This window comes from Aegilops tauschii, chromosome 5 (assembly GCF_002575655.3).
Source record: "Aegilops tauschii subsp. strangulata cultivar AL8/78 chromosome 5, Aet v6.0, whole genome shotgun sequence".
NCBI classification, from domain to species: Eukaryota; Viridiplantae; Streptophyta; class Magnoliopsida; order Poales; family Poaceae; genus Aegilops; species Aegilops tauschii.
The window spans coordinates 402404601-402430735 of NC_053039.3; the positions used below are offsets into that span (position 1 = coordinate 402404601).

Here is a 26135-nt window from a genome sequence, read left to right on the forward strand (position 1 = left end):
GCTGTTCGAGATTTGGTCGCACGGTTTAAGAGCTAAAACATTTTGAATAAACGGTTCTACGAAAAAGGGAAAACTCCCAGGTTGCGACAGGTGGCGCACATGCAGCGCGCTACTTGTCGCAACCGGGGAAGGTTGGGGTGATCTTTGCAACCAGTACTCTTCAACTAATGATTTCGCTAATTAAGTATTACTCCTTCCAAAAGGTCACTCCGTTCTCTCAGGTTACGATAAGTGACGCACTACACCTGAGAGTTTTATCTTTTTCGTAGGTTTGTTTATTCAAAATATGTTATCTCTTAAATCGTCCGTCTAAAACTTGAACCATTTTCATCACTGGGTTCCTGGCGTCGAGATTCAAAATTAGAACCCATGTTGATAGGTTTTCACGAACTTTTTTTTTCAAAAAAAACAAGAAAAACCGTACCTCTCTCGGAATGAAAAAAAAGAAAACATGTTTTTTGTCCGTTTCCGAGAGGAACGGCTTTGCCTCTCGTGGAAGCAAAACCGTACCTCTCTCGGAATGAAAAAAATGTGTATTTTTTTTGTTTCCGAGAGGCACTCGTGGAAGCAAAACCATGCCTCTCTCAGAATGAAAAAACGTGTATTTTTTTTGTTTCCGAGAGGCACTCGTGGAAGCAAAACCGTGCATCTTGTAAAAGGAAGAAATAAAATGAAAAAACACATTTTTTCCTGTTTCCGAGAGACACGGTCGTACCTCTCGCGGAAGCAAAATCATGCCTCTCATGAAATAAAAACCGTGCCTCTCGCGAAAACAAAAAAAAAGTTTTTTCACGTATTTTTTTTCAAATTTTCTTTTTGATCGAAAAACTACGAAATGCCGGTGAAAAGCCGAAAAACAAAAAAAAGAAACTACCATCTAAAAAGCAGAAAACATCTTTGAAAGAAAAAAAACCCAAAGAAAACACACAGAGCACGAGACGTGGTGGCGGCTGAAAGCGCGCCAAGTGACCTGCTTTAGCCAACTTCAAGTGAGTAAGTGACCTTTGGAGAGGCTGCGAACCAATACTCCTCAGCTAGTTGCCCCCCTGTGCATTGTGTCTGACAGTTCGATGCAACGAGCGGTGAATAGGATTTTCCCACAAACATTGCACTACATCGCCCAATACAAAAGCACGGCAGGACACGGGCTGGGCTGGGGCACGCCAAACAATACTGCGGCCGGAGGTCGTGGGTAGGCCCAACCAATTTGCGGTAGGCCTAGCTTTGACTCGGACTGGTTTTTGTGTTGTTGAACTGGGCTCAAACCAAAACGTAGCCCATAAATACTGCTATGCACTGTGCACTTCCAGACAACAACTCGACGGCTCCGAATCTGGATCGCCTGCCGCGCAAAAAAGTCGATCCTCTAGGGTTAGCCCAAGCAACATCAAATCGAGCGAGAGTGAGCAGAGGAGCCATGGCGGCGGAGGGGGAGGAAAAGAAGAAGATGGTGATGTTGCGGAGCGAGGACGAAGTGGACTTCGTCCTGTCAGACTCCGAGGCCGTGGCCCATTGCGGCAGGAAAAGCAAAATAATGATGAAGTACGACTTCGAGAACCACATCATCCCTTCCGACGACGGCGGCGAAATCAAGTACTGCCTCATCCGCTTCTCCGTCCGAGGCGACACACTTTCCAAGGTGATAGACTACTCCAAGATGCACGCCTCCGGATCCCACGACTTGAGCGACTGGGATGCGGAGTTCATCGCTGGTTTCAACCACGCACTAGTAGAAAACAGGCTTTCGTTCGGGCCTGGCCAGCCCATTAGTCCCGATTCCGCACGAACCGGGACTCATGGGTGCATTAGTCCCGGTTCGTCTGGACCTTTTGGTGCCGGTTCAACGCACGAACCGGGACCAATGCGCCTCGCCCCTGGCCCATGACCATTAGTCCCGGTTTGTGCCACAAACCGGCATTAAAGGGTTGGTCCTCGTTGCGGCCAGAGTTTAGTCCCACCTTGCCAACCGAAGGGCGCTCACACCGGTTTATAAGCCCTTCCCTCTCTGCCTTGTTGAGCTCCTCTCAAAATGAAAATAGATACCCTTATACAGGGAATTTACAGGGAATTTGACCTAAATTCATAGTGAGTTTCTCTGAAATTCATAGAAATTTATTATGAATTTAGGTTGAATTTTCTCTATAGGCGCATCTATGCTCATTTTTTTATGTTGGGGTTGGCGATCTTTACAGAATTTTTGTGTGTTGAATATGCACCATTCAAAATCAGTCTCTGCTTTGAATGGTTCATTTTGAACACACAAAAAGTCAAATAAGTTTTAAAAAATGAAATCCCTTTGTAACAGATGAGTTTTCGTCCGAAACCCTAATACTTCGAAAGAGATTGTCCATTTTGTTCACGAAGTGCATCCACCTTTTGCCGGGACCCTCTTAACTTTCTTGCACATGCTATGTGGATGAAATGATGATACCATGCCAACTTTCAACCTTTTCAGAGTTCATTTGAAATGCTTTTCAATTTTATGGTCTTATAGCTCAAAATAATTAGTAAATGCATGAAAAATAACAAATAAAGTCAGAAATGATTGAAAAATGATGATGTGGCTTTGAATGGTGCATTTTGAACACACAAAAAGTCAGGAGTTCAAATAAGTTTTAAAAAATGAAATCCCTTTGTAACAGACAAGTTTCCGTATGAAATCCTGATACTTTAAAAGAGATTGTCCGTTTTGTACACGAAGTGCATCCAGTTTTTGCCGTAACCTCTCAACTTTCTTGCACATGCTATGTGGATGTAATGATGATACCATGCCAACTTTCAACCTTTTCAGAGTTCATTTGAAATGCTTTTCAATTTTAGGGTCTTATAGCTCAAAATAATTAGTAAATGCATGAAAAATAACAAATGAAGTCAGAAAGGATTGAAAAAATGATGATATGGCTTTGAATGGTTCATTTTGAACACACAAAAAGTCAGGAATTCAAATAAGTTTAAAAAAATGAAATCCCTTTGTAACAGATGAGTTTCCGTATGAAATCCTGATACTTTGAAAGAGATTGTCCGTTTTGTACACGAAGTGTATCCAGTTTTTGCCGTAACCCTCTCAACTTTCTTGCACATACTATGTGGATGAAATGATGATACCATGCCAACTTTCAACCTTTTCAGAGTTCATTTGAAATGCTTTTCAATTTTACGGTCTTATAGCTCAAAATAATTAATAAATGCATGAAAAATAACAAATGAAGTCAGAAAGGATTAAAAAATGATGATGTGGCTTTGAATGGTGCATTTTGAACACACAAAAACTCAGAAGTTCAAATAAGTTTAAAAAAATAAAATCCCTTTGTAACAGACGAGTTTCCGTATGAAATCCTGATACTTTGAAAGAGATTGTCCGTTTTGTACACGAAGTGCATCCAGTTTTTGCCGTAACCCTCTCAACTTTCTTGCACATGCTATGTGGATTAAATGATGATACCATGCCAAGTTTCAACCTTTTAGAGTTCATTTGAAATGCTTTTCAATTTTATGGTCTTATAGCTCAAAATAATTAGTAAATGCATGAAAAATAACAAATGAAGTCAGAAAGGATTGAAAAATGATGATGTGGCTTTGAATGGTTCATTTTGAACACACAAAAGTCAGGAATTCAAATAAGTTTTAAAAAATGAAATCCCTTTGTAACAGACGAGTTTCCGTATGAAATCCTGATACATTGAAAGAGATTGTCCGTTTTGTACACGAAGTGCATCCAGTTTTTGCCGGCACCCTCTCAACTTTCTTGCACATGCTATGTGGATGTAATGATGATACCATGCCAACTTTCAACCTTTTCAGAGTTCATTTGAAATGTTTTTCAACTTTAGGGTCTTATAGCTCAAAATAATTAGTAAATGCATGAAAAATAACAAATGAAGTCAGAAAGGATTGAAAAATGATGATGTGGCTATGAATGGTTCATTTTGAACACACAAAAAGTCAGGAGTTCAAATAAGTTTTAAAAAATGAAATCCCTTTGTAACAGACGAGTTTCCGTATGAAATCCTGATACTTTGGAAGAGATTGTCCGTTTTGTACACGAAGTGCATCCAGTTTTTGCCGTAACCCTCTCAACTTTCTTGCACATGTTATGTGGATGAAATGATGACACCATGCCAACTTTTAACCTTTTCAGAGTTCATTTGAAATGCTTTTCAATTTTAGGGTCTTATATCTCAAAATAATTAGTAAATGCATGAAAAATGGTGCATGAAAAATAACAAATAAAATAAATAAGTAATTAGAAACAAAATAATATAAACTTTATTAAAATATATAAGTAGAAACAAAATAAAATAAACTTTAATAAAATTTATGAAACTAAAATTAACAAAGTATTTTCTGTTCAAAACATTATAAGAAACCTCTAGTATTATTGAAACTAAAATCAAATAAAATTGATGCAACTAAAATTATCGAAGTATTTTCTGTTCAAAATCATTAAAAGCAAAAAGAATTTTCATAAAGAACTTTTTTGATAGAAACGTTAATAGCAAAAAGAATTATCATAAAGTAAAATAAATAAGTAATTAGAAACAAAATAAAATAAAATAAATAAGTATTTTGTTGTAAGTAGAAACAAAATAAAATAAATAAAGCAAAAAAGAAAACAAAAAACTGGGATAAAAATAAAAAAAATGCCACCTACTGGGCCACCACGGCCTGAATACGACTAGAAACCCATCCATGGGCCAGGATTCAGGCCCGCAGAAGGCCCAGCAGGCCCGGCATAGCAGTGCAAGATTAGGCCCAGAGGCCTGCAATTCAGAGGAGTTCAATGGAGATGGCGGGGCATGGCTTATAAACAGGTCCTGCCGCTCCTCCGCTAGCGAGGTGGGACTAAACATCCCACTGCACTGCGGCTTTGGCAAGCGCGGGACATTGGTCCCGGTTGGTGCCACGAACCGGGACCAATGCACACCTTTGGTCCCGGTTCGTGGCACCAACCGGAACCAATGCCCCCCTTTAGTCCCAGTTGGTGCCACCAACCGGGACCAAAGGCCGCCGCTTCCCGCCCTTTGGGCTGCTGAAAAGAGGCCTTTGGTCCCGGTTGGTGGTACCAACCTGGACCAAAGAGGGGCATTTGTCCCGGTCCGTGACAAGAACCGGGACTAAAGCTTCATGTATATAAGGCACACTTGTGAAAATTTTGGTTTGCATCTTGCAGTTCGCCCCCGACGACGCACGCGGAGAGGACGCCGCCAGGCTGCCGGACGTCGTCGCCGTCGCCATCGCCCCCGCCCCGGAGCCGACGCCGACGCCGTCGCCGTCTGCCGCCCCCGCCGTCGCCGTCGGCCCCGCCCCGGAGCCCACGCCGATGCCGTCCGCCGCCCACGCCGTTGCCGTCCGCCGCCAACGCCATCGCCCGTGCCCTGCTCCGCGCGCCCGCCCGGATCCTCTGCACGCCGATGCCATCCGCCGCCCCCGCCGACGCCCTAGCCGGCCGGCCCGGCTGTGAGCCGCCGCCGCCCCGAATCCTTTTTTTTCATTTTTTTTGTATATGTATTTTTTCCATGTATATATACTAGTAAGTGTTTAATAAAATTAGTTAGATTAGTTGAATTAGATGTTTTTCCATGTATTTTAGATTAGTTGAATTATATGTTTTTTTTTCAATTTATGTATATATATGTGCATATTTAGAAAAAAATTGTGTTGAACTAGTTAAATATAATAGAACTAGTTAAACAAGTTTATTTTTAGTAAGTGCTTAGTAGTTGAACTAGTTGATTTAATAAAACTACTTTATTTTACTATAGAAGTAGTTTATTTTAGTAAGTACTACTTTATTTTTTTAATAGTAAGTGCTTAATTAGTAGTTGAACTAGTTGATTTAATAAAACTACTTTATTTTACTATATATAAAAGTAGTTTATTTTTAGTAAGAACTACTTTATTTTATTTATTTATAGTAAGTGCTTAGTAGTTGAATTACTTTATTTTAGGAAGAAAATTAATAGAACTAGTTTATTTTTTTAGTTCAAGCAATTAATCCCGCATCGACGTCGACGATGCCTATCTCGCATCCTCGTCGTCGACTCGGCGGAGGAGGCTGGCTTGATCAGAGGGGCCATGTCCGGGACTGGGCTCCGCCGGGCTGGTTTTGGGAGGTGCTACCTTCCGGTGGGCGTAGGTTGGTGAGGAGCCAGCCCGTCGTTGACCCGATCCTTGTTTGGTGGCGGTCGCGTGGGCCAGTGATGGTGCCGAGGCTTCCGGACACCGCGGAGGTGGTACGTCACCGTGTCAGCGAGGAGGACCAGCACGTCCGTCGCTACGTGGTTGCCTTGGAGGGCAGGTTCGACAATACCTGGCAAGTTCTTCAGGGATCTCACTGGAGCTATGATCCTGTGATGGTTCCGTCCCTTTGGGTGTCCACCGCCCGCGCCGATACCCGTCGGGCGCTACTGTTCTAGCTGTACTAGCGATGTTATATGTATGATAGTATTCGAGGTGTATTAGTGATAATATTCGACGATGTACAGACGCATGGAGATGATGTAGTTTTGCTTATAATTGAATGCATCCTAATTTGAATACTACTTTATTTTGTGATTTGATTTTGCTTATTGAATGCTCAAAGTGGAAAACTACTCCTACTTTGAATGCTAAAATTGGAGAGCACTATGCAAGGCGTATGCATATGATTAGTTGATAGCTTATAGGGTTTTTGTTTTCGCAGAAATCTAGGAGCCCCCGGCCCCTCCATCATCCCCGCCGTCGTCCCCGTCACCGCCCCCTCCAACATCGAGGTGAGACTAGCCAAATCCTCTTTTAGAAAGATAATTAAACGATATTTTGGGTTGACTGTAAGTCTATCGAGTCTCCACCATATATGAGAGGACGAAGAATCCCGACTGTTGTCGTGGGGGTAGCTTCTCCTTCTTTCCCGTGTGCTAGACAATTTGGTGTAATGCACTCGAGAACGAAAGGAGGAGCTACCATAGCATCACCGACGGTCGCAAATGTCAGAGAGGAATCAGTGAGGGAGAGTTCCACCATATATATATGAGAGGACGAAGAATCCCGACTGTTGCCGTGGGGGTCGCTTCTCCTTTGTTCCCGTGTGCTAGACATTTTGGTGTAATGCACTCGGGGACAAATGGAGGAGCGACCATCACCAACGGTCGAATGTATACACCACGTGAGCTGAGAGTTTTCAAGAAAAGACTCGACAAACCGACAGTCAACCCGTGATGAATAATAATGATCTAACTTAGGTTTTTTAGTACATATATTTAATTGTAGACGTTTAATATTTGAATTATGAACATAGGAAATGTCGTACTCGGACGACGAAAGTCTCCCGGAGTGCGACTGGTGCCACGACGACCGAGGTCAGTGCGACAGGCCTCACCTGGACGAAGATCGGCGCTTCAGTATTAAGCTGGAGGAGACCTTCGATGTTGAAACGGTACGCAACGACGACAAGTGTTATTTTTTCGTAATTAAGCACGACTTCAACTATTTCAACGTGTACTTTTCATCTTTTACAATTCGGCTAGCTTATCCCATGTCATGCAAGACGCTATGTCTTGGAGAGGATGGGTTTTGAAGACCATGAAAGTATGGAAACAAAGAAAATTTACCTAAGGACCCATCATGATATAGATTTTGAAGTAAATCTATATAATTCTGAGAGCGTAACCCATTTTGGTTGCGAAAATTGGGAAGCATTTTGCAAGATGTATGGTTTTGATGAGGGTATGCTTGTCACCATGGATCTTGGTGATCCTGACATCGAGCAAGACAATATGGACATTTGGGTCCTTGTTGATACGCCTCCAATTCTACCGCTATATGAGTTTCTCAAACATAGTTATTAGCTAATTTATATTGTTCATTTCAAAATAGTTGACAGCTTATTTTCATTGACAGCTTATTTTGATTGTTCAAACAATGTGCGGAACATGGTAGACAGAACGTACTACACCGATGACTCTGAGTTAACTTATAAGGTGAAAACTCATCTGGTCGGATTTTGTACTGATCTTGAGAATTACAATATTTATTGTAAAACTCCTCCACATTATGGTCAATACGTGCCACTAGTGCACGTGTTGAACTACGGTAACTACTATGGAGATACCCTGGTAAGATTTCTTACTATTACGACATCCGTGCATCTTTTGCATACTTCTAAAACGAGTACATCATTGCTAACTATGAAGTTATTACTATGTTTTTCAACAGATAATCCCAGAGGATTGTGTGCCTCATTTGATGTATCAGAATGGTATGCTTGATGTTTTGAACATACAACCAGGCCATCCTACGAATCTCAACTGTCCATACCGGATTTCTAAAAGAATTGGAGACATGCAAATCAAAGAATGGAAAAAATGTATGGACAGTCGCAAGGAGGTTCTTGGAAGCAAAAGGAAGCGAAGCGCAAGAATTGGAGACAGGATGATCTCCATTCTCCATAATGGAGAGTCAGGGTCTATATTGTTTTATGCTATTTTACCATAAAGAGGGTATTTTGGTCCTACCTAATACTGATGATCATGTGCTAAGAACAATTAAGTAGGGTTGGTTCGATGACTATGAGGATGATGATCGTATGACTGGTTATTAATAACGAGTAGAAGTTGTATGATGATGATTAGTAGGACTTGTTATTATATATGATGATGCATGATGCGCGCATGAAGAGTTATTATATATCAGCGGGTGAAATGAACATGGATTGGATTAAAGTGAAGGCAACATGCATGTGGTGCATGTCAAAAGTACTACAATCCAAACTTGATCAAGTTAGGATTAGTATTACTTTCGACATGCACCACATGTTGCCTTCACTTCAATCTAAGCCATGTTTAGGCATAGCAGTACGTAGCGTTGGTAAACCAAGCACGGAGATATAAGACAGGACACTTCTCTCTAATAGCTACCTAATAACAACCTAAATTAACCCCCAAAACCCCTAAATCAGCCCCTTTCAAAAAACAAAAACCTCAGCTCCAGCCAGATGCTGACGCGTGGATGCCTATTGGTCCCGGTTGGTGTCACCAACCGGGACCAAAGGCCCCCCGGCCTGGGCTGGCCGCAGCAGCCACGTGGAGGCCCATCTGTCCCGGTTCGTGTAAGAACCGGGAGTAAAGGGTTAGGGTGTTGGAAATATGCCCTAGAGGCAATAATAAATTGGTTATTATTATATTTCCTTGTTCATGATAATCGTTTATTATCCATGCTAGAATTGTATTGATAGGAAACTCAGATACATGTGTGGATACATAGACAACACCATGTCCCTAGTAAGCCTCTAGTTGACTAGCTCGTTGATCAATAGATGGTTACGGTTTCCTGACCATGGACATTGGATGTCGTTGATAACGGGATCACATCATTAGGAGAATGATGTGATGGACAAGACCCAATCCTAAGCCTAGCACAAGATCGTGTAGTTCGTTTGCTCAGAGCTTTTCTAATGTCAAGTATCAGTTCCTTAGACCATGAGATTGTGCAACTCCCGGATACCGTAGGAATGCTTTGGGTGTACCAAACGTCACAACGTAATTGGGTGGCTATAAAGGTGCACTACAGGTATCTCCGAAAGTGTCTGTTGGGTTGGCACGAATCGAGACTGGGATTTGTCACTCCGTGTAAACGGAGAGGTATCTCTAGGCCCACTCGGTAGGACATCATCATAATGTGCACAATGTGACCAAGGAGTTGATGACGGGATGATGTGAGTTACGGAACGAGTAAAGAGACTTGCCGGTAACGAGATTGAACAAGGTATCGGGATACCGACGATCGAATCTCGGGCAAGTACTATGCCGCTAGACAAAGGGAATTGTATACGGGATTGATTGAATCCTCGACATCGTGGTTCATCCGATGAGATCATCGAGGAGCATGTGGGAGCCAACATGCGTATCCAGATCCCGCTGTTGGTTATTGACCGGAGAACGTCTCGGTCATGTCTGCATGGTTCCCGAACCCGTAGGGTCTACACACTTAAGGTTCGATGACGCTAGGGTTATAGGGAAAGTATGTACGTGGTTACCGAATGTTGTTCGGAGTTCCGGATGAGATCCCGGACATCACGAGGAGTTCCGGAATGGTCCGGAGGTAAAGATTTATATATGGGAAGTCCTGTTTTGGTCACCGGAAAAGTTTCGGGTGATATCGGTTATGTACCAGGACCACCGGGAGGGTCCCGGGGGTCCACCAAGTGGAGCCACCAGCCCCAGAAGGCTGCGTGGGCCAAGTTTGGGAGGGGACCAGCCCCAGGTGGGCTGGTGCGCCCCCCCACCAAGGCCCAAGGCGCATGGGAGAGTGGGAGGGGGCAAACCCTAGGTCCAGATGGGCCTCAAGGCCCACCCTAGTGGCGCCCCCCTCTCTTCCCCCCTTGGCCGCCCCCTAGATGGGATCTAGGGCTGGCCGCCACCCCTTGGGGTGGGAACCCTAGAGGGGGCGCAGCCCCCTCCCCCCCCCTATATATAGTTGAGGTCTAGGGCTGCCCAACACATGAGTTTTCCTGTCTCTCTTGGCGCAGCCCTACCTCTCTCCCTCCTCCTCTCCCGTGGTGCTTGGCGAAGCCCTGCAGGATTGCCACGCTCCTCCATCACCACCATGCCATCGTGCTGCTGCTGGACGGAGTCTTCCCCAACCTCTCCCTCTCTCCTTGCTGGATCAAGGCGTGGGAGACGTCACCGGGCTGCACGTGTGTTGAACGCGGAGGCGCCGTGGTTCGGCGCTTAGATCGGAACCAACCGCGATCTGAATCGCTACGAGTACGACTCCCTCATCCGCGTTCTTGCAACGCTTTCGCATCGTGATCTACAATGGTATGTAGATGCACTCCCCTTTCCCCTCGTTGCTAGAATACTCCATAGATTGATCTTGGTGATGCGTAGAAAATTTTGAATTTCTGCTACGTTCCCCAACAGTGGCATCATGAGCTAGGTCTATGCGTAGTTTCTATGCACGAGTAGAACACAAAGTTGTTGTGGGCGTCGATTTTGCCAATTTACTTGCCGTTACTAGTCTTATCTTGATTCGGCGGCATCGTGGGATGAAGCGGCCCGGACCAACCTTACACGTACACTTACGTGAGACAGGTTCCACCGACTGACATGCACTAGTTGCATAAGGTGGCTAGCGAGTGTCTGTCTCTCCCACTTTAGTCGGATCGGATTCGATGAAAAGGGTCCTTATGAAGGGTAAATAGAAATTGGCATATCACGTTGTGGCTTTTGCGTAGGTAAGAAACGTTCTTGCTAGAATCCCATAGCAGCCACGTAAAACATGCAACAACAATTAGAGGACGTCTAACTTGTTTTTGCAGGGTATGCTATGTGATGTGATATGGCCAAAAGGATGTGATGAATGATATATGTGATGTATGAGATTGATCATGTTCTTGTAATAGGAATCACGACTTGCATGTCGATGAGTATGACAACCGGCAGGAGCCATAGGAGTTGTCTTAATTTATTATATGACCTGCGTGTCAAAGAAAACGCCATGTAATTACTTTACTTTATTGCTAACCGTTAGCCATAGCAGTAGAAGTAATAGTTGGCGAGACAACTTCATGAAGACACGATGATGGATATCATGATGATGGAGATCATGGTGTCATGCCGGTGACGAAGGTGATCATGCCGCGCCTCGAAGATGGAGATCAGAGGCGCAAGATGATATTGGCCATATCACGTTACTTTATGATTTGCATGTGATGTTTATCATGTTTACATCTTATTTGCTTAGAACGACGGTAGCATAAATAAGATGATCCCTCACTAAAATTTCAAGAGACGTGTTCCCCCTAACTGTGCACCGTTGCGAAGGTTCGTTGTTTCGAAGCACCACGTAATGATCGGGTGTGATAGATTCTAACGTTCGAATACAACAGGTGTTGACGAGCCTAGCATGTACAGACATGGCCTCGGAACACATGCGAAACACTTAGGTTGACTTGACGAGCCTAGCATGTACAGACATGGCCTCGGAACACAAGAGATCGAAAGGTCGAACATGAGTCGTATAGTAGATACGATCAACATGGAGATGTTCACCGATGATGACTAGTCCGTCTCACGTGATGATCGGACACGTCCTAGTTTGACTCGGATCATGTATCACTTAGATGACTAGAGGGATGTCTATCTGAGTGGGAGTTCATTAATCAGATGAACTTCATTATCATGAACATAGTCAAAAGGTCTTTGCATATTATGTCATAGCTTACGCTTTAGTTCTACTGTTTAAGATATGTTCCTAGAGAAAATTTAGTTGAAAGTTGGTAGTAGCAATTATGCGGACTGGGTCCGTAAACTGAGGATTGTCCTCATTGCTGCACACAAGGCTTATGTCCTTAATGCACCGCTCGGTGTGCTGAACCTCAGCGTCGTCTGTAGATGTTGCGAAACATCTGACATACACGTTTTGATGACTACGTGATAGTTCAGTGCGTAATGCTAACGGTTTAGAATTGTGGCACCAAAGACGTTTTGAAACGTCACAGAACATATGAGATGTTCCGAAGACTGAAATTGGGATTTCAGACTAGTGCCCACGTCAAGAGGTATGAGACCCCTGGCAAGTTTCTTAAGCCTGCAAACTAAGGGAGAAAAGCTCAATCGTTGAGCATGTGCTCAGATTGTCTGAGTGCCACAATCGCTTGAATCGAGTGGGAGTTAATCTTCCAGATGAGATAGTGGTGGTTCTCCATAGTCACTGCCACCAAGCTATTAGAGCTTCGTGATGAACTATAACATATCAGGGATAGATATGATGATCCTTGAGCAACTCGCGATGTTTGACACCGCGAAAGTAGAAATCAAGAAGGAGCATCAATTGTTGATGGTTAGTAAAACCACTAGTTTCTAGAAGGGCAAGGGCAAAAGGGATACTTCATGAAACAGCAAATCATTTGTTGCTCTAGTGAAGAATCCCAAGGTTGAACCCAAACCCGAGACTAAGTGCTTCTGTAATAAGGGGAACGGTCACTGAAGCAGAACTACCCTAGATACTTGGTAGATGAGAAGGCAGGCAAGGTCGACAGAAGTATATTGGATATACATTATATGAATGTGTACTTTACTAGTACTCCTAGTAGCACCAGGGTATTAGATACCGGTTCAGTTGCTAAGTGTTAGTAACTCGAAATAAAAGCTGCGGAATAAACGGATACTAGCTAAAGGTGAGATGACGATATGTGTTGGAAATGTTTCCAAGGTTGATGTGATCAAGCATCGCATGCTCCCTCTACCATCGAGATTGGTGTTAAACCTAAATAACTGTTATTTGGCTGAGCATAAACATGATTGGATTATGTTTATCGCAATACGGTTATTCATTTAAGGAGAATAATGGTTACTCTGTTTATTTGAATAATACCTTCAATGGTCTTGCACCTAAAATGAATCTCGATCGCAGTGATACACATGTTCGTGCCAAAAGATACAAAATAGTAATGATAGTACCACATACTTGTGGCACTGCTATTTGAGTCATATTGGTATAGAACACATGAAGAAGTTCCATGTAGATGGATCTTTGGACTCGCTCGCTTTTGAAAAGATTGAGACATGCGAACCATGTCTATTGGCATATATGCATGAAGAAACTCCATGCAGATGGATCGTTTGGACTCACTTGATTTTGAATCACTTGAGACATGCAAATCATGCCACATGGGCAAGATGACTGAAAGGCCTCGTTTTCAGTAAGATGGAACAAGAGAGCAACTTGTTGGAAGTAATACATTTTGATGTATGCAGTCCAATGAGTGCTGAGGCATGCAGTGGATATCGTTATGTTCTTACTTCACAGATGATTTGAGTAGATGCTGAGTGTATTTACTTGATGAAACACAAGTCTGAATTATTGAAAGGTTCAAGTAATTTCAGAGTGAAGTTGAAGATCGTCGTGACAAGAGGATAAAATGTCTATGATATGATCATAGAGATATCTGAGTTACAAGTTTGGCACACAATTAAGACATTGTGGAAAGTGTTTCACAATTAATACCGCCTGGAACACCACAGTGTGATGGTGTGTCCGAACATCATAACTGCACCCTATTGGATATGGTGCATACCATGATGTCTCTTATCGAATTACCACTATCGTTTATGGGTTAGGCATTAGAGACAACCGCATTCACTTTAAATAGGGCACCACGCAATTCCGTTGAGACAACACCGTTTAGAGAAACCTAAGTTGTCGTTTCTTAAAAAATTTGGGGCTGCGATGCTTATGTGAAAAAGTTTCAGGCTGATAAGCTCGAACCCAAAGCGGATAAATGCATCTTCATAAGAATACCCAAAACAGTTGGGTATACCTCCTATTTCAGATCTGGAAGCAAAAGTAATTGCTTCTAGAAACGAGTCCTTTCTCGAGGAAAAGTTTCTCTCGAAAGAATTGAGTGGGAGGATGGTGGAGACTTGATAAGGTTATTGAACCGTCACTTCAACTAGTGTGTAGCAGGGCACAGGAAGTTGTTCCTGTGGCACCTACACCAATTGAAGTGGAAGCTTATGATAGTGATCATGAAACTTCGGATCAATTCACTACCAAACCTCGTAGGACGACGAGGATGCGTGCTACTTCAGAGTGGTACGTGATCCTGTCTGAGATATCATGTTGTTAGACAATACTGAACCTACGAGCTATGGAGAAGCGATGGTGGGCCCATATTCCGACAAATGGTTAGAAGCCATGAAATCCGAGATAGGATCCATGTATCAAAACAAAGCATGGACTTTGGTAAACTTGCCCGATGATTGGCAAGCCATTGAGATAAATGGATCTTTAAGAAGAAGACGGACGTGGACGGTAATGTTACCGTCTATGAAGCTCGACTTGTGGCAAAGAGTTTTTTCACAAGTTCAAGGAGTTGACTACGATGAGATTTTCCCATCCGTAGCGATGCTTAAGTCCGTCGGAATCATGTTAGCATTAGCTGCATTTATGAAATCTGGCAGATGGATGTCAAAACAAGTTTCCTTACCAGTTTTCGTAAGGAAAGGTTGTATGTGATACAATCAGAAAGGTTTTGCCGATCCTAAGGATGCTAAAAGGTATGCTAGCTCCAGCGATCCTTCCATGGACTAGAGCAAGCATCTCGGAGTCAGAATATACGCTTTGATGGAGTGATCAAAGTTTTTGGGTTTATACAAAGTTTGTTAGAAACTTATATTTACAATAAAGTGAGTGGGAGCGCTACAACATTTCTGATAAGTATATGTGAATGACATATTGTTGATCCGAAATGATGTAAAATTTCTGGAAAGCATAAAGGGTTGTTTGAAAGGAGTTTTTCAAAGGAAGACCTGGATAAAGCTGCTTACATATTGGGCATCAAGATCTATATAGATCAAGACGCCTGATGATACTTTCAAAGAACGCACACCTTGACATGATTTTGAAAGAGTTCAAAATAGATCAGCAAAGAAGGAGTTCTTGGCTGTGTTACAAGGTGTGAGTATTGAGTAAGACTCAAGACCTGACCACAGCAGAAGAGAGAGAAAGGACGAAGGTCGTCCCCTATGCTTTAGACGTAGGCTCTATAGTATGCTATGCTGTGTACCGCACATGTAGTGTGCCTTGCCATGAGTTGGTCAAGGGGTACAATAGTGATCCGGGATTGGATCACATGACAGCGGTCGAACTTATCCTTAGTATCTAGTGGACTAAGGATTTTCTCGATTATGGAGGTGAAAAGGAGTTTGTCGTAAAGGGTTACGTCGATGCGAACTTTGACACTAATCCGGATGACTCTGAGTAGTAAACCGGATTCGTATAGTAGAGCAGTTATTTGAAATGGCTCCAAATAGCGCGTGGTAGCATCCACAAGATGACATAGATATTCGTAAAGCACACACGGATCTGAAAGGTTCAGACCCGTTGACTAATAACCTCTCTCACAAGCATAACATGATCAAACCAGAACTCATTGAGTGTTAATCACATAGTGATGTGAACTAGATTGTTGACTCTAGTAAACTCTTTGGATGTTGGTCACATGGTGATGTGACCTGTGAGTGTTAATCACATGGTGATGTGAACTAGATTATTGACTCTAGTGCAAGTGGGAGACTGTTGGAAATATGCCCTAGAGGCTATAATAAGTTGGTTATTATTATATTTCCTTGTTCATGATAATCGTTTATTATCCATGCTAGAATTGTATTGATAGGAAACTCAGATACATGTGTGGATACATAGACAACACCATGTCCCTAGTAAGCCTCTAGTTGACTAGCTCGTTGATCAATAGATGGTTACGGTTTCCTGACCATGGACATTGGATGTCGTTGATAACGGGATCACATCATTAGGAGAATGATGTGATGGACAAGACCCAATCCTAAGCCTAGCACAAGATCGTGTAGTTCGTTTGCTCAGAGCTTTTCTAATGTCAAGTATCAGTTCCTTAGACCATGAGATTGTGCAACTCCCGGATACCGTAGGAATGCTTTGGGTGTACCAAACGTCACAACATAACTGGGTGGCTATAAAGGTACACTACAGGTATCTCCGAAAGTGTCTGTTGGGTTGGCACGAATCGAGACTGGGATTTGTCACTCCGTGTAAACGGAGAGATATCTCTGGGCCCACTCGGTAGGACATCATCATAATGTGCACAATGTGACCAAGGAGTTGATCACGGGATGATGTGAGTTACGGAACGAGTAAAGAGACTTGCCGGTAACGAGATTGAACAAGGTATCGGGATACCGACGATCGAATCTCGGGCAAGTACTATGCCGCTAGACAAAGGGAATTGTATACGGGATTGATTGAATCCTCGACATCGTGGTTCATCCGATGAGATCATCGAGGAGCATGTGGGAGCCAACATGGGTATCCAGATCCTGCTGTTGGTTATTGACCGGAGAACGTCTCGGTCATGTCTGCATGGTTCCCGAACCCGTAGGGTCTACACACTTAAGGTTCGATGACGCTAGGGTTATAGGGAAAGTATGTACGTGGTTACCGAATGTTGTTCGGAGTCCCGGATGAGATCCCGGACGTCACGAGGAGTTCCGGAATGGTCCGGAGGTAAAGATTTATATATGGGAAGTCCTGTTTTGGTCACCGGAAAAGTTTCGGGTGATATCGGTAATGTACCGGGACCACCGGGAGGGTCCCGGGGGTCCACCAAGTGGGGCCACCAGCCCCAGAAGGCTGCGTGGGCCAAGTGTGGGAGGGGACCAGCCCCAGGTGGGCTGGTGCGCCCCCCCCCCCCACCAAGGCCCAAGGCGCATGGGAGAGTGGGAGGGGGCAAACCCTAGGTCCAGATGGGCCTCAAGGCCCACCCTAGTGGCGCCCCCCTCTCTTCCCGCCTTGGCCGCCCCCCTAGATGGGATCTAGGGCTGGCCGCCACCCCTTGGGGTGGTAACCCTAGAGGGGGCGCAGCCCCCTCCCCCCCCCCTATATATAGTTGAGGTCTAGGGCTGCCCAACACATGAGTTTTCCTGTCTCTCTTGGCGCAGCCCTACCTCTCTCCCTCCTCCTCTCCCGCGGTGCTTGGCGAAGCCCTGCGGGATTGCCACGCTCCTCCATCACCACCACGCCGTCGTGCTGCTGCTGGACGGAGTCTTCCCCGACCTCTCCCTCTCTCCTTGCTGGATCAAGGCGTGGGAGACGTCACCGGGCTGCACGTGTGTTGAACGCGGAGGCGCCGTGGTTCGGCGCTGAGATCGGAACCAACCGCGATCTGAATCGCTACGAGTACGACTCCCTCATCCGCGTTCTTGCAACGCTTCCGCATCGCGATCTACAATGGTATGTAGATGCACTCCCCTTTCCCCTTGTTGCTAGAATACTCCATAGATTGATCTTGGTGATGCGTAGAAAATTTTAAATTTCTGCTACGTTCCCCAACATAGGGCATTAGTAACGACCCTTTAGTCCCGGTTCAAAAACCGGGACAAAAAACCCTTACCAACCGGGACAATAGGCCCTTTTTCTAGTAGTGACGAGGCCCTCTTCCATCTCATCCTGGTGAGTACGTACATACATACTTTCCTAAAAGATGGAATGATATATATTATATCTAAGAAAAACTATACCTCAATCAATTGATAGAACCGGCTTGGGTATAATTTGTCTAAATCAAATCCATGGTTTAATAAGAACTGTGTTGTTTAACCATAATAACAAATCAATTCCTATCAAATTTCCTGTAGCGGAATTCCTATAGGATAGAATATACATACACAGAGTGTACACATTATATATGAAACAAACAAATTCATTAACTTAGGTATGCCTCAATTTTCTATTATTAGTTGATATTATATCAACTGAATATCTTTTTTGTTTTACAAGATTTTTGCTAAAGTTGGACTTACACCTAATTCACATTGAGCTTATTTGTGAGAACTAAACTTTTAATTCGAGAATAGTAGAGAGGAACTTATGTCACCACAAATAAAAACTAAAAGTGTTGGATTTCAGTCTGGTGTTAAAGATTATAAATCGATTTGCTACACCCTCCCCGGTACGAAACCAAGGATATGTAAGATTTTGGTCCAAGGCATTTGTCGGTTCCTGGCTCCGTCACTCTTGTTATCTATGATAGGAGTCACGCCCATATAGCAACAAATGGTTTTGCTCATTCAAATGAGAATTATCTTAGAGGTCAATCAGCTCCTTAGGGAAAAAAACGCCATATCTCTTTCATTTCTTTTAAGCTTTGCATTACTACTTGCAGGCTTCGGAATATCTTCAAATAAGAGGACTGATTGACCTAGCCTGCCAGACTATTGCTAGTAAGATAAAGGGGAAATCTCCGCGTGAAATTTGTGATATCTTCAACATCAAGAGTGTCTTTCCTCCAGAATTAGATGGAGAAACGATAGCAAAGCGATTGCAAGATTCCACAACATGTTCGAGCGACAAGGTATGTTCCTTGATCGATGCACTCTTTTGACGCGATGCAAGTTTACCACTATAGTTATTTATCTTACGACTTGTTTCATTGTGACATCAGTAACAAAATCCTATGGTCATCTTCTACACTTATTCCATTGTTGCTTTGGCGGATTAACAACAAAATCTTACCCTCTGTTGTGGACAAGCAGGAGTTGCCATGCAGTGAGACCCCTTGTTTAATTCTAGAGCTCGAATTTGAGGAAAAGGCTTTGCAGGCTCTTGACATAGTTCGCTGTCAAGAGTTTACGGGATACGACCCTAAGGTGAACGCTTACACCAATACCCGATTCGACATATTCAACCTAGCCTTCTTTGACCTTGACAAAGAGTGTGAGTATTTTCATTATTGTTTCATTCATTTATCTTCTTTAGGTACCCATTTGATGTGCGTACATGTTGGTTTTGATTTGTGATTGTGGCCTCAATTCACAGCTGATTTTTGTCGTCCGCGGCTTAACATGATACCTTCACCAATACGTGACTCGATCGTAGGATCATGTGTAAATGTCATTACCTTGAAGGTAAAGGAATCAGAAGTTGGCTTCCCCATAAAAGTTTTTGGTACCGTTGTAGCAAGAGACCAGGTCGACTATAAATGTGTTTATCTCTTTAGGCGTGAAAGGGATGATCCCCAACTCATCACCTCGGCGGTATGTATTTGTTTGTGCCTCCAATCTTTTCCTATGCTTATGTATAGCTGGATCCAAAACACATGGAAAGATTATTTTGGTTGAATTTTCTTTTTGCAGGATGGCAAGTTAACTTTGATGGATCCATGTCGAGGGCTTGTTCCGGCGGACAGAATATATTTTGAGATGAATTTAAAGATACTCCGTGATGGAGGTGAGGTTGAAGATTTCAGCAAAGGTGTGATCGTTTTCAACCGGGCCCGCCTCCCTAATGATAAGCAGACCATGGGTGTGAGTCTAAATAGCTATCTGAGTAGGATGGAAGTGAGATGTGCGTATGTTGTATATCCCATTGAAGCTACCATTGAAGTCAATATTTTGAAGGGACCGTGTAGTGTCTCAAGAGTTGCCGCCTGGACTACCAAGAATTATGAGTATAGTATGGATCTTTACAACGGTGGTGAAGCAGCAGCAGAGATTGAGGCAGGAGGGACCGTTCCCTTGAGTCGTCGCGTTGTAGCTGTCCCACTTGGTAGAAAGTTGGTGCTCCTTGTCACCGGTCGTAGCGTTGGTGATGTTTTTGATCAAAACATCATCGCACCTTTAGGACGATCAACTGAGTTGATGCATTATAAATTAGGATCCGCACTTGTGGAGGTGAAACTTGTCTGGACAGCTGTTCCCAGACGCGAGAGACAAGATATGATCAAGGATGTGGGAGACGAGAGCCTTTTGATGTGATGCGGCAGAGCGTCTGTTCGATGGATGGAAGACACCTGGAAAATTACGAGTCGTAGTGTATACAGGCAAAATGCACAGGATGGAAACCAAGCTGAAAAGTTGTATCCAAAACAATTGCATAGGATGTATGCAGGCAAAATGTACAACTGCCAAAGATGGTAGCGCAAAGGGGATACATGATTAGCTGAGTAGGCGACAGTATCTAGCCGAGCTGAACCAAAATATTTAAGCTGGAACTCTGTATCCAAATTGTATCCTGCTTATAGATGTCAGCGTAAATCACTAGTACAAACAGAGCGTTTTGGAGCCAGCCATTCTACATCATTATGTATTCGTAGAATAAACAGTAAAGTTGTTCCGGCTTTTATAAAATGCACCATGGAAGGATGAACAAAAACAAAGCGTGCATCTGCTTTTATGGAACATATTCTAAAAATCAAAAAATGGAAACCAACATTAGCAAGTACAGATAGATCAGAAATTTGAGAGCATAGATAACTATATATTTGAAAACATACATGAGAATCAAGTATTTCAGACCTACTGCCTCCTTCATCAACAGGAAGTACTGAAAATTACATGAGAATATAGACGGGCAGACGACGATTTGTGTGGTTGTGGCTAACATGGAACCCAATGCCAAGCAGTGGCTCTTTTCACTCCGGGACTCGTTATTGCATGATAAATTTGTTGGTTTCTCGGTCACTCCGTGGGCGATTTGGACCTCACGGCGTAAGGTGATTCATGAAGGCATCTTTCAAACCCCTCAAGTGATCAACTCTTTTGTCAACAGGTTTATTGATGCACTGGAACTAGTAAAGGTGGAGAAGCCCAGTACACGGCCGGGAGCACCGTGGGCTGCACCTGGTCGCTCCAAGGCTCCACCAACGGGCTACGCTAAAATCCACGTTGACGCTGGTGTACTGAAAGTCAGGGGAGGTTCGGCTGCGGCAGTCTGCCAAGACAGAGAAGGCCATTACTTGGGTAATTCTGTGTTGGTTATTCGTGGAGTTGACGATCCCGTGACTTTGGAGGCCATTGCATGTCGTGAGGCATGCTCTGGCTGAAGATTTAAATTTTCAGCGTTTTATCATTGCTTCTTGAACCAAGCAGTTCATGATATTATCAGTAGTAGTCGGGGTAGCTATGGGGCTATAGTTAGTGAGATCAATCTCAATGCAACTCAATTTTTTGTGAAGTTATTTTCGAAGGTCATGCTGTCAACACCGAAGCACATAGTCTAGCCAACTTTTCTTTGTCTCTAGGTCTGGTGGTATGGTCAACCCCATGGCAAACTGTATCCCACCTGTTGTGCCTTTTGATGAATAAACTTGGGTTTACCCCTAAAAAAAGTTATTACTTGTCTAAAATATAAGCAAAAATTATGCCTGGCATCCAGTGGTTCACATAGGAAAACTGAAACGGTATTTTCACAATTATTTGCCAAACAATTGACATCCATGGTAAGGTTTTATTATCAATTATCTGACACCAGCTTTGCTAAAACAAAGTTTAAGTTGGGTGTTTGCAAAGCAAAAAAAAAACTTTGAAATGCCATCAGAAGAAAATTAAAGCTCTAGATAAATCCCGTCACTTGTGTACCACACACATAAGCATATCAACAAATGATATATGTAAAAAAAAAAGACGGCAGATATTGGATGATTAATCAAAACCAAGCACACGACTGAGCACAAAAAACTTAAATCCATTTGCAAACTCTGATGCCAACAATAATAATTAAGAATCAGTAAAACATGACCAAGATCGCCTGCCGCGCGAACATGTTAGAACCTGTTTTTGGGTACCACAAACGCAAATTAGCATCACATAAATCGCAAGAAAATGGAAACTTGATTTTTTTTAAATGTTTTTCCACACAAGCATATATAGAAGAGGAGGACCAAAAATTACTACTCATATAAGTTGTTGAGACGATTCTCAAAAGAAAAATGTTGAGATTTTTAGCCTCTTGTTTCACTAGGTGTCGCTGGCACAGAAAGAAATTAGGCGTGGGTCAGTCTTGCATGCTTGATGTGTTTATTAGAGCATCTCCAACAGCCGCCCAACGTGCGGCGCGCTAAAAACCAGTTCGCAGCACGCTCATCGCCTGGTTTGGCGCGGCGGGCAGCGCTGACTCCAGCAGCCGAGGCAAAATGTAGCACGCACGCGTAGCTCCAGCAGCGTGCAAAAATGCAGCACACGCGCTCTCGCACAAACAGCATATGCGCTCCAAACACAAGCAAAAAGATCAAACACAAACAAAATAAAGCAACAATAAATAGTTCAATTTCGTTATTACAACTCAAACAAATAGTTTATCGTTCAATACAACAAATAGTTCAACAATACAACATCAAATGCACAAATCATGATGCTCTTTGTCGGCCATTCCAAGCCCATCACTCCTCAATGAGATCCTTCTGAAGATCATCATGCGCTGCGGGACGTCGAATGACTTGATAGAAGGCAACAAAACGGGCCACCCTTTCAGCCCTCCGCCGCACTCGCACGGGATGTCCCAAGAGCTCATAATGAAAGTAGTCTACATCTTGGCCACGCTCATTCTCGATGGTCATGTTGTGCATGATCACACAAGTGCGCACGATGTACCAAAGCATCTTTTGATCCCAAAATCTAGCTGGTCCTCTCACAATTGCAAATTGGGGGGCTTGCAAAATCCCAAAAGCTCTCTCCACATCTTTTCTAGCCGCCGCCTGAGCATTGTGGAAATCAAAATTTTTCTTACCTTCCGGTTTTCTCAACGGCTTCACAAATGTTTGCCACTTTGGGTAGATGTCATCCGCAAGATAGTAGCCATAGTTGTATGTACGACCATTTGCTACAAACTGCACTGGTGGCAGTTCACCATTTGCAATCTTATTCATCAGTGGTGACCGGTTGACAACGTTGGTGTCATTTAAAGATCCAAGCATTCAAAAAAAGCATGCCAAATCCAAGTCTCTTGATCAGCCACCGCTTCAAGGATTATAGTGGAACCCTTTTTTGGCCGTGGAATTGCCCATGCCATGCCTTTGGACAATTCTTTTAACTTCAATGCATGCAATCTATTGAGCCAAGCATACCTGGAAAGCCGTGAGCTTTGTTCATCTCCAATAGCCTTGCGGCATCTTCAGCATTGGGAGATCTCAAATACTCCTAGCCAAACACTTGCACAACTCCAACTATGAAGCGCTTGACACACATGGCGTCTTCAGCATTGGGAGATCTGAAATACTCCTGGCCAAACATTTGTACAATTCCGACTGCGAAGCGCTTGACACACATGATGGCTTGGCTCTCACCCATGGCCATGTGATCATCAACTAGATCAGTCGGGATACCGTATGCCAACATACGCAAAGCGGCTGTCACCTTCTGAAAGGTGCTTTGCCCGAGCTCTACGGCGGCATTCCTCCTTTGCTGAAAAAACTGGTCATGGCTCGCTAGTTTCTCTGCAATGCGTCTGAACAACTCGGTGCTCATCCTAAACAGGCGACGAAAGTACGACTCGGGGTATGTGGGATTCTCCACAAAACAGTGCCTCATCAATCTGTTGTGGGCATCGATCCTATCCCTCCAAATTTTCTGCTGACCCATAACCGAACCACCGTGCTTCGGTTTTTTATTGATGTGCATAATTAGGATCATTGCAAGATCCTCCTCCTCTTTCATATCAAATTCTTCTTCAGAAGAATCATTCGATGAACTCATCTATAATGTTCAATTTAAACTAGGCTATAAAAACTACAAACAACATCTAAAAAATGTGAAGTTGAAGCAATACATACCTTGCGGGCATTTTGTCGAACACCTTGCGGGCGCCGAGCGGCAGTGGGCGGCCGGGCGCTGTTGGTCGGAGGACTGCCGCGCACGACGGGCGGTGTTGACTAGAGGAAGCCGCGGCGGCGCGGGGATAGGACGGGGAAGCGCCGGAACGGTCGCCGGAAGAAATGGGGTGGCGCGGGCGGCGGCGACGCCAACGGCTGGATGAGGGTAGGTGGAGTTGCGAGCGAGCGCTCGAGAGTCCAGCACGCAGGAGCGGGCGCAGCAAATAAGCGACGCGCGATGGCGTTTCGTCCGGCGCGCTGAACTGGATATGCCGTGCGCGTGGTTTTTGCGCCTCCGCTGAGCGCCCGAAGCGGTAGCGCGCAAAAAACACTAATTTTTCAGCGCGGCGCTTATATAGCGCGGCTGTTGAAGATGCCGTGTTGCCACGCTTCTCGCTCTACTCACGCGACATCTCCACCATCTCCTCCATCTTGGGAGTAAGGTACACCCTGGCCTTGCTCCCCGACCGCAGCTCCACCACCGAGGCGTGCTGCTGCGGCTAGGAAGGCCCCCCTTCGCCGCCGCCTCGCAAATCCCATCGCCGATCAAAAAAAGAAACATATCCATCTGGCCGGTCCCTTGGCCGCTCTTCGCTGCTACCCTACCATCTGCCAATTCTTCTGGATTTCCACAGCCCATCTGGTACCGTCGTCCAAAGGGCCGCAAAACTAGATCCAATCAGCAGCTTCGAGGATGAATCGCCGGTACTTGAATCTGATAGTGCACGACTTCCGCAGTCACATCTATTCGCTGTGCTGCATTGATGCCTGCAAGCACCTCTTCTATGGAGACTCGGAGATCGCGCAGCGAGCAGCCCTGGCCGCAAGGGAGAACAAGAGCAAACGAGGAGAGATAGCGGCACTGGGCGGCTGGAGGAAACTGCCTCCGCCGGTGATCAACTTCCAAGCATCGCCCAGTTGGAGGAACTCGAACCTGTACTATCTGTTCTCTCTACTGGGAGGAGAGAGCACCGTCCTCTACCCCGACAACCGCGGCCACGCCGCGCTCTACGACGTCGACCTCAAGTTCGTCGACGCCTTCCCCTCTCTCAATTCAGAAAAGAGAGGGAACCCCATCTGCCTCCCCGCAATCCAAGCCGAGCCCATCGACCCCAGGAGGAAAGCCCAGTCTCTCTACGTCCTGGACCTGTCCTCCACTGCCAAGAACAACAGCTGCTTCGAGGTCCTCTCGTACCGCAGGGAGGGGTGGTGCTGGGATTTTCTGCCGCCGCCGCCATTTTCCCTTGATCCAGAAACAGCCCCCGGCGTGTATTCTTACGCGGTGATCGACAGCCGTTCCGCCATATGCATATCGTCCCTGGAAGAAGCCATAGGCACCTACGCCTTCGACACGGTGAGCGCAACGTGGAGACGAGCTGCCGACTGGGCACTGCGCTTCTTCGGCAGAGCAGAGTACATCCCGGAGCTCGGCCTCTGGGTTGGCCTCTCGGGCAGCAGCCCCTCCTCTAGCTTGTGCGCCTTGGACCCCTCGGGCATTGACGCCGCGCGGCCGCCGGTGCCGCGGCACACCTGGGATTACCTCGATCTGCCTGAGGCGGTGCCGTGGACGCCGTCCCAGCTGCACCTGCTGAACCTCGGCTCGGGCAGGTTCTGTGTCGCCAGCTTCTTCGGGACCATGCTGCGCACCTATGGTAGGTCGAAACCCCCGCGTTATTATGATTCAGATGAGGAGGAGGAGGACACGTTTGGCAGGGAGTGAGTCGTTTTCACCGACATGGAGGTGAAGCGCGGCAATGGTGGTGAGGGTCCTCTCCAGCTGATCAAGCACATGTCCAAACGTTTCACACCCGGAAGCCGTAACATCGAGTGTGTGCTGTGAAACATTGTGTTCGTCTCCTGGCTGGTGCTCACTGTCTGATTTATCCATCGTGGCAAGCATTACATCTTCCGGTGATAAGTAGGAGACTACTGGAGCGAATAATGGTTGATCTAGCTTGATTTTTCCTGTTACTCCATATATATGTATCTCTGGTTAAATATGAGTGGTTATGTCTTGTTGATTGCAAGTTGTCTT

At 44.7% G+C, this 26135-nt stretch overlaps 2 protein-coding genes and 1 pseudogene across 2 annotated transcripts; all 3 read left to right on the forward strand.

Moving 5' to 3' along the window:
- The first annotated feature begins 1417 nt into the window (after positions 1–1417).
- On the forward strand, positions 1418–19313 carry LOC109734624 (SKP1-like protein 3; annotated as a pseudogene).
- A 42-nt stretch (positions 19314–19355) lies between these two features.
- On the forward strand, positions 19356–20270 carry LOC109734625 (uncharacterized). Its single transcript, XM_040388467.1, has one exon. It carries the CDS (start codon positions 19668–19670, stop codon positions 20268–20270), a length of 603 nt encoding a protein of 200 aa, XP_040244401.1. The 5' UTR covers positions 19356–19667.
- A 4524-nt stretch (positions 20271–24794) lies between these two features.
- LOC141022920 (uncharacterized) lies at positions 24795–25820 on the forward strand. Its single transcript, XM_073499205.1, has one exon. The coding sequence runs from the start codon at positions 24795–24797 to the stop codon at positions 25818–25820; it is 1026 nt and encodes a 341-aa protein (XP_073355306.1).
- The last annotated feature ends 315 nt before the right edge of the window (positions 25821–26135 follow it).

Coding starts and splice junctions, on each gene's coding strand:
- LOC109734625 (XM_040388467.1), top strand. CDS start 19,668: ATGGATCCATGTCGAGGGCTTGTTCCGGCGGACAGAATATATTTTGAG.
- LOC141022920 (XM_073499205.1), top strand. CDS start 24,795: ATGAATCGCCGGTACTTGAATCTGATAGTGCACGACTTCCGCAGTCAC.